Source organism: Anopheles maculipalpis, chromosome 2RL, assembly GCF_943734695.1.
Source record: "Anopheles maculipalpis chromosome 2RL, idAnoMacuDA_375_x, whole genome shotgun sequence".
NCBI classification, from domain to species: domain Eukaryota; kingdom Metazoa; phylum Arthropoda; class Insecta; order Diptera; family Culicidae; genus Anopheles; species Anopheles maculipalpis.
This window is the reverse complement of record NC_064871.1, coordinates 70,483,736-70,493,027: the sequence shown is the minus strand read 5'-3', so window position 1 is coordinate 70,493,027 and position 9,292 is coordinate 70,483,736. Positions and strand designations below refer to the sequence as shown.

General features: G+C 40.1%; 1 protein-coding gene across 1 annotated transcript; it reads left to right on the top strand.

The window, feature by feature from the left end:
* Positions 1-2,324: 2,324 nt before the first annotated feature.
* LOC126556343 (uncharacterized) lies at positions 2,325-6,785 on the top strand. Its single transcript, XM_050211601.1, has 3 exons — positions 2,325-2,420; positions 6,232-6,401; positions 6,459-6,785. Exons 1-3 carry the CDS (start codon positions 2,345-2,347, stop codon positions 6,783-6,785), a joined length of 573 nt encoding a protein of 190 aa, XP_050067558.1. The 5' UTR covers positions 2,325-2,344.
* The last annotated feature ends 2,507 nt before the right edge of the window (positions 6,786-9,292 follow it).

Sequence of the window (9,292 nt, the reverse complement as noted above, 5' to 3'; positions counted from 1 at the left end):
GGTAACTATCGTGATTGGAATTGATTAATTCCGCATTTATTAGCGCTTCGTTTGGCTTCCGTGCGACGGGTACTTTTGATGGCGTGTAGCATAGCAAAGTGTGAGCGATTCGTTTCGGACACTTAATGTTTGTGTGCTGATGAGTATACTAGTAATCCTGCCAATGAAACGTGTGAAATGAAGATGAAGCTTCTAACTTGGATTGTAGCACTCGCTCACAGTACTAACAACGAATATTTTTCTTGATGACTTATCTGTTTGCTCATTAATTGCCACATTCACACACACACCCGCACAGTGTTTATTAATTTCATCCAACTCATGTTCAATTTAGTTGACAAGACAAACCTGTCGACAAGCTTCCGAAGTCCCCGAAAAGCATTCAAAACATCCATACATTGACCCACTGACCGGTGCTTTTGCTGGTGCGCACTCTGGCACACTCTCGCATGCGGGAAATTATGGTTCACACCCGAACAACCCTATGGGGTAGCTTTACACATACGCATTAATCAGGAAGGGACAACGGCGTCCGCTCAATCGATCCCTTTTCCACGGGCATGATGCAATTGCTACAATATGGTGCATGCAAACCGGAAGGGAAAAATAACTCGTGTCAATGGACACACACCGTCCCGTGGCTCCCACTGTTTTTCACCCTAACCCATCCTTTGCAATCGCTTTTTGAGTGATAACTTTACTGTACGCTTTAAGCAATAGTGTTTCCAAAGAGCACACCGGCCAATGACACATGACACACGGACAGGGATGGTGAATAGCCTTTGTGCCGGCTCATGTGGTAATCGTAGGCTTATCGATTTTTGCTTTTGATGTACGGTGCAAAACCATCCCGGGTGCGGTGTAGGTCGGATGGTAACGGAGCAAACGAATTATCCGCCCAAAGGTAGACATTTACTTTGTTGACATGTTTTCAAATGTAGTTTTGTTCTTCAAATGGCTTTTTTTTTATAAAACAGTTGAATAATTTGATGAATTTGATTTACATTTAAAAAGAACTACTTCAAAAATGTTTTGTTAATTTTTGAACTAAAGTTAAACACATTCAAAATTAAATATTGCTCAGAATTGTAGCTAATTTCAATAATAAAAATACTCTTGAATTGCAATCAACCTAATAATAATATTTTTTTAGTCATATTCTTCATCCATAAGCATTCAAACGTCCTGTTGCTCAGGGCACGATTAGCAAAGCTTGAATTATCAAAGAAATTTAATCTTGCACCATACCTACCCTCCCCAAAAACTGAAGGTTAAAAGGTTCTCGAATCAATAAATACACGATTACCACCAGCTTCTGCTACCGTCGCCAGTCCGCACTGCTCAACAGGTTTCACCAAGAAAGAAAATAAAAATTCCTCCCAATCCGTGCGGTTACTTTCTGGCCCTGAACTGTAACACACTTGACCTTCGAGATGGAATTTTAATAAATGTGTGACCTTTATCAAAACGGTTGAATATGGAACTATAAAAGTGAGTATAGCGTTTTCAGTATTTTGTATTTTTTTCCTGTTACAAAAAAAATTAACTTTTGCAACGTAAAAATATTGCGGGAAAATGTCCTTTCAGATTACACCCAAATAATCACAAAACAACCGTTTCCTCCACTAGTCACTAGTGTGTGTACAAATAAGCTGTTACGGTCGTAAGTACCTCCCAGTAAAAAGCCGCCAAAAAAGGTTCCTTTTTCAAGTTCTGAAGCAACAAAAGCAGGAACTACTCTTACCTCACCAAAAATCGTCTAAAAATTTCCGACATTTACTAGAGTGAAGGAACGACCGATCACAAATCAAATCAAACAATACATTCCTCGCAGTTCCAATTACAACCTGACGCCTTACATGAACAGTATGGGGAGTCCCCAACTAGGAGCTTTTTACGGTAGCGCCCTGAGTGGGCGGTGGTGAAGCAACGCAAAAGGTGTAGATTTCGATTGCCCGATAATTACATGCTTACAACGCTTTCGCTCGTGGAACGTATCCATGACACACACACACACAAAAAAAAACACATGAAACCGTGGGTCTCAGGACCTTATTTTATGGGAATTAACGTTCACCACGACCACGACCCCAAACAATTCCACGAGCTTTTGTTGAGCGTTGCTTTTTTTTTTAATTTTGTATGGACTTCTAACCAAGCTTAGAGTTCTGTCTGTGTCCAGTTCATCGGTGACTGGCGCGCGGAAAGGACTCGCGTATATTCGCGCTCAGTAATAGTACGGAGCGACGCAGCTTGAACGGGGATGGTTTTGGTTGGTTGAAAAATAAGGACACGTTTAGACAATGAGCGGATAAACCGTAATGCTCACCGGAAGGAACTCATAATGGGATGTGGACCATCGAATGCTGCTGTGCCGGTGACGGGCGAAGGTGTTTCGACCATCTCCAAACTCGTTTATCGTAAGTGTTCCTAGGGCTTCATGGAGGAATTTCGGTTAATTTCGAATATTGATTGTGAGGATTACATTAGTGGCATGGTGGACTGTGGTGTGTGTGAAGTTAAAAATAGAGTTGATAAATGATTCAGTGAAAGTTTGTTAACGATACATTTCAAACGTTCAAATGCGTTCTAACGAAATTGTGTGAATCGTCTGTCAAATTATAAAATTATTGGGTTCAAAAGTTAGTTTCCAAAAGTTTTATCGGACACACTTTTCATCGTGATATGGATTACGTGAAAAAAGGAAATAACAGTAAAATTTAAAATAGTTTCTATTTGTTAAGCCACTTATTTTAAACGAAAAAAGGAAATTTTGCTGAAGCAATACGGCCAGACTGTTCGATCGGAATAAATAAAGAGAATTCAGTATATTGCTTGATTGATGATTTTGGTGATGGGCCTGACAAACTTCTTCCAACACCTCTATAGCATGCTTTTATGGTATCGAACTTAGAATCGTTTGAAAAAAATACTTATAATTGTTACATGTGTAATCATTACATACTCCTCCTCTCTCAGGTATTTGTGAACCTCTCACTAACTCACCTCCTTAGTGCATCCGACACGGATCCTGAAACAAAATCCATGAATTCTTTGACAGTGGAATGTCTCTAAGATGCTCACTGACGTGACTGCCATCTTATGAGGTTCGTAGCTTAGAGCGACTTGAAATGTATGGTAGAGACTACCTAAAAAGTTCATCTTAGATAAGCTTTCGATCTTAGGGTGATAATAGCCTAGAGAGATTTCACTGTAAACAAATGAAAAAAATCTGCTTTCTGGAGTTCTCCTTCACGTAAATGCCACGATCACAATTGTTTACCAAAAATACAAATTTTGAACCAGTTTAAACGGTACGTAATGTTATTATCATACCTCGGATTGATTGGGTAACGAATTGGCTGACGACTGATGCAATTGATGCTGGTACAACGTTCTGTGGCACTATAAATGCTGAGTGATTTTAACCTTTAATTAAGGATAGAACGCTTTAGAGTAATAGAGCAAAAATGATAAATTTTATTGATTTGGAAGTACTAATAGAACGTTTAAAATTGAAGTTTAATAACTTTGTCCTCGTCAAACATGAAAAATACGATATTCGCAATAATATATAAACATATTTCAAAAAGATCTCTGTAGAGAATCATCAAGGAAAACAATTTCACAATGTCTAGGGTCGGTCAGTGCATCTATTCTTGATTATAGACCGAACTTTCTTAGTAACGATTCTAATGAAGGAACAAATGTACGAGTATAAAAAAATCCCGTCGGCACCGCCTCCCTGTACACAGGACTGACCTTCCCATTATGGACAAACGAAGTTTGTGGAAAGTCAAAACCTGCAGGCCTAGATCTCACGAGGATATTCTTCTTTCTCCTCTTGGCTGTACGAACTTCTAGGTCATGCTGGCCATCTAATGGTTTTACTAAGACGTTCTGAAACCACGTTTTTGGATAGTGTTTGACGTGTTTGAACTCCGGTCCGGTCCTGTCCACTGTCAAATACCACCTGGTCGCCCTACCTGACGAGGATGTAGTTACAAAGAACAAAAATCTTTTCATGCTGTTGCGAAATGTGCGTGCATGTAGTGTTACAGCTTGTATCGATGTTTGCCTATTTTTTTTTTTTACGATGGTGTGAGTGTGAGTGCCGATTCAGCTACTTCCTGAGTGAAGCTCAACTTTTACAAAGATGAAACGCTAAGATTTGTTCGGGCGAAACGCTTCGGGAACGTTGAAGCGTTACGAACCTCAGCCGTCAATCCCTCGGATTACAAGGTCACACTAAGGAAGCAAGTTAATGAAAAAGAAGAAAAGCACAGTCTAAATCGAAAGTTCACCCAAGACACAACGCAAGAAGGTAACTTGTAGTGTGAAAAAAAAAATCCTGGAATAAAGCAAAAAATACAGAAAACGAGTCTCGCAAAAACTTTGTTTCGAGGTTAACGCGAAACACCTTTGTACTCAGACATGATGGAGCGCAATTTCACAGGTCAAATAGTACCATACGTTAAGTTATAAGAAAACCTTAAATTTTGTCCCAATAATGTGTAATAATGTGTAGATGGGGCGGCCCAGTGGAACAGGCGACAGCGGCGCCGGTCTTCAAATGGCAGGACCGGAGATCAAATCCCATCCGGACCGTTCTCCCGTAGTGAGGACTGAAAATCCGAGTACATGATATCAGCAAGTCTAGTAAGCCATTTCGATGGCCGGTGTGACCTTTAAGAAGATCGTTAAGCCAAGAAGAAGAAGTATTTGTATTCATACATCTGAGAACGTCTCACCCTAACGGGAAGACCGTGCAACTATAATACACACGAGACGGGAGGATATCGCAGAACGTGTACTAGTCTCAGCCGTTCTTCTTTTTGGCTTAACGACCCTTCTAGGTCACGCCGTCCATTAGTTGGTTTACTAGACTTACTCATAACCATGTTCATAATTGGATAGTCTGTCCTCACTATGGAGAAACGGTCCGGAAGGGATTACGACCCCGATTATGCCGTGTGAAGACCGGGCCCCGCGAAGAAGAAGGAGCCGGACGGATCGCTTCATTCTTACGCCTGCCCCAGATGAACTTGATAATGTTCCTAGCAAAGTTTAAATTTGTAATATTTACAGTTTTACAGCATGTATCGACGTTTGCCTAGGCGACGTACAAAGGTTTGAAAATAAAATCATTTTTTACAGTGATATGAAAATGAATGCCGATTCATCTACTCTCCTGAGTGAAGCTCAACTTTTAGGAAGAGGAAGATTAAACCTTTTACTTGGGTGAAACGCTTCGAAAGCGTTGAAGCGTTGCGATTCCTTGGATGACAAGGACACCATAAGGAAGAAACCCTACTGCCAAAATTGCTTTAATAATCACTAGTAAGAGATTTGTCAATACAAATTCGTCTTCATAGTACCTTAGTTGGCAGATTTTATCAATAGAAAAGTTAATGAAAAAGAAGAAAAGCACAGTCTAAATCGAAAGCTCACCCAAGACACAACGAAGGAAGCTAACTTGCAGTGTAGAAAAAAAATCTTTGTTCTTAGGCAAGATGGAGTGCAATGCAACAGGCCAAATCGTACCCAACGTTGAATTATGAAAAAAACATTCAACATTGTCCCAATAACATGTTTGGCTTCCCATGCACTTTGAAGCTGAACTCTTCAAATTATTCAAGATTAATGTATTTCTAAGCATGCATCTAAGAACGTCTCACCCTAATGGGAAGACCGTGCAACTATGATTCACACGAGACCGGCAGATATCGGAGAACGTGCAGTAGTTTCAGCCGTAATTCTTCTTGAGTTAACGACCCTTCTAGTTCACGCCGGCCATCGATTGGCTTACTAGACTGATTGCTGATAACCATGTTCAGTGTTGGATAACTGTCCTGATGGGATTAGAATCCGAGTCCTGCCGTATGAAGACCGTTGCGCATCAGCATCGGGTCGCCTCAGCCTTTGTTAGCGATAAAAATCGGATACTCGAGATTGGAGCCATTTATCTGTAATTCTGTGCACCAAATTCAATGTGTTATACTTCAAAGAGCGCGGCCCGGTAGATGGCGACAACAGCATCTGTCTTCACACGGCCGGGCCGGGGTTCAAATCCCATCCGGACTGTTTCTCGTAACGAAGACTTGACCAACTATCTTTGCTGCACCAACGGGTAGGGGTCGGATCAACCCGCCCAGCACTACTATCAATACATCCTTTATTTCATTTTAAACCAGCTGATTGATCTACATACTACCTTCTTCATCCCTTCAGCACGCCCCGAAGCATTTGAAATTCCTCTCGGTGATTCAGACAACCCAGAGAGCCTTATAAAGAAGCATCCACCCCGTCGCTTGAAACGCCTCGAAGAACAATCCAGCTCGACACCAAGCATAGAGGATTTAGAGGAAAAGTTGGCCACCGCCGAATCACGAAGGCAACAGGTAACCTTGTTTCGAAAATTGCTTCCTGAAAATCTACTAACAAAGACGACTGGCCAGTTTCTAGCAAACCGTTCCCAGAAAACAACCTTCGACAAGGCTAGCCTGGATGCGACGGATAACGACGCCAGCACGATACCGGAGGAAGGCGAAGACGACCGGTCGACCGACGGAACGCGAACGAACGAGCAAGATGGGGACGATTCCGGTGTCGAACGGTCCGCTCCACCGGATGGAAGTGGCCGACGGTCGGCCTCGGAAACGGAGGACGACGAGCGGCAGGCGGAGCAGTACGATCGACGAAGGCGCGGATCGGATCTTAGCATCGGGCATCTGACCAGCATGCGGATGAAGATGAATCAGTACAGGAAAAAGTCCCACCACTAGGTGCGGCGTGGGGTTTTTTTTATTAAACATACATTTATTAAGTTTTCAGTTTCTGGTTTCTTTAATATAGTTTCCGTTTTGTCCTTTTTTGTTGTTTGTTTTGGTTTGTGTGTGTATTCTCTTATTTGCATTTTCACATTCACTTCATTCCGTGCTCGTTTCTTTTTGCGGTTGTTATTTGTTTTTGTGGTTTTATGTGTCTGTTTGTATATATAATTATATAGAGCTTGTTTTGTCTGTATTCGGTTCTTTTTCTTGTCAAACGTTTACATTACCTTCGAATCCATTTTGCTCTTATGGTGTATGATTTGTTGTTTGACAAAACAAAGAAACGGTTGCTGTGTAGTTTGGTTTTGTGTGTGTATGTTTACATCGTGTTCTTCCCATCTTGCCACAATCTAACATCGAATTCTCATCCTTTAGTGATGCTTCTAGCGCATTTATCTGTTTTTTTTTTTTTTGTTTGAGTTATAATCCATGGGAGTCCGCTTTTCGTTTCATTCCTTCGTATTCGTTCGTAAACTCTGCTCATTGCTTCACACGTTCACCGAGAGAAAAGTCGTGTTTACCTTCCGTTTGCTGCAGCATTTTCATCTCGTGTTGTTTTTTTTTGCTTTGTTTTTGTCTGCTTTTACTTAATAATTCATTTATATTTGTTTACTTTATATTAAATATACTTTTTGGCATACCCGTATAATACTTTTTTATAAAATAAACACCTTGTTAATCTAGATTTGTGAGTGTGTCTTGTCGAATCCTCGAGCATTATTAAACAATCCCATTGTCTGAAGGTGTGTGTGTGTGTGGGAGGGGGTGAGAGTGTTTTCCCTTTTATTCTTTACGTTTCTGTTTTCCTGTCGCTGCTGATCCTTTTCGTCGAACAATTGTTACTCTTTTCTTTCACATTTGTGCTTTACTTTTCATACTTTTCAAGTTCTTATTCCATCTTGGAAACATGTTTCCTTCTTTCTTCTTTTCGTAACACGTTTCGTTAAATTCTAGGCTGTTGTTTTGTAAAACATAGTTGTAGTTCCATTTTGTTCTTACTTTCTCTTTTTTTTCATCATGATGCAAATCCTTCCATTTCATTTTCTTGTCGAACAGTTTTCATGTTCCGTTTAGCTATTTTCCAGTTTTTAGCCTCATTTTTCTCACTCACTTATTACCATTCGCATACTTGCTGCTCTGTTTTGCAGTTTTATTTTGTAATATCATTTTTGTTTTCTTCTCATTTTCCACCTCACTCCATACTGTGCGCTTAGTCAGTTTGTTAAATGATGCTTACTGTTTTATTACAAAAAGTACACGTTTGCTATTGCAGTGCAACACTATCGTGTGTTGCCATCGGTGCAATTTCTACGTAGGAAAATGGTGGAAAACGGGATAATGCAGTAAGTTCGGCGGTTTTATTTTCTCTTTTGTTCAGTGATGAAATTGTGTGTGTGTGTTTTTTTTTTTTGTTAGTTTCCTCCGTTTCACAAAGTGTCCCCAACTTCCCTTCTTGCTCTCCTCCTGGTCATTGTACATTTTCCATACACAGGAGAAAATCGAAACTACAGGATGACAAACAAAACGGTTTGCAGGCATCAGCGTAAAATGGGTCGTTTATCATTTGATTCTATTGTTACATCCACTTAGTTTTATATGATTAGTAACTCTATCTGCTTACTTGCTGTTTGGCCAAAACGTGTTGCCACCTTCGGCACCGTTTTGGCATGATTCCAACGTGTTTTGCTTTGGTTTGCCTGCTGACCTTTGATTCTATTAGCATTTGCACTATTTTTCGCTTCCTCTTTTTGTGAACTTCCATTTGAAAAAGTGCTGCAAATTCTTCTCTTTTTTTTGTACTCTTAACAAATCTCGCGAACCGAACCCTGGAAACAGATTCATAAGGTTTTTTTTCTTTCATCCTTTACCTCCTTTCTTTTCTCTGTTTTATTTCTCTTACTTCGCTTGATCTAATTTGAAACAGGGAAAAAGTGATTTAGAACACGAAGGAAAAGTAGAAAGCGATTACAGATGATCAGTTTTTGAATGCAAAACGCGGAATGTGTAAGTTATGAAAGAAAAAGTAAAGACATCGTTTAAAGAAGGAAGCAGTGAAAAGCTGACACGGAAAATCGACGTCTTCTGAAACCTATTGAATGTGGTTTTTTCTCTCTCGCGCTCTCTCTTTTTTGTTGTATTTGTTGTTTGCTAGCATACTATCGATAATGATAAGAATATATCCCTGCTATAATATTCTCCCAACGGAAGGAGAATCAAATACAGTGGTATGGCTGCTATCAATTCGTTATCGCCTACGGTACAATTACCGAAAACAGTTTGACTCAATAAAGAGACGAATATGAGACGTGTACGAAAAACAGCGCATTTATGGATGTAGACTTTAAAATCTATAACATCGTATAATTGTAATTTCTTTTTCATAATGTTCATTGATTGCTTTTGTTGTGTGTGTGTGTGTGTGTGTTGGCTATGGGAAAAACTTATGGTTTATGAAATAT

Bases quoted from the DNA above. Each gene is read 5' to 3' on its own strand.
- LOC126556343 (XM_050211601.1), top strand. From the start codon at position 2,345: ATGGGATGTGGACCATCGAATGCTGCTGTGCCGGTGACGGGCGAAGGT. The intron at 2,421-6,231 runs GTAAGTGTTCCT...TCATCCCTTCAG, and splicing joins CATCTCCAAACTCGTTTATC to CACGCCCCGAAGCATTTGAA. The intron at 6,402-6,458 runs GTAACCTTGTTT...ACGACTGGCCAG, and splicing joins CCGAATCACGAAGGCAACAG to TTTCTAGCAAACCGTTCCCA.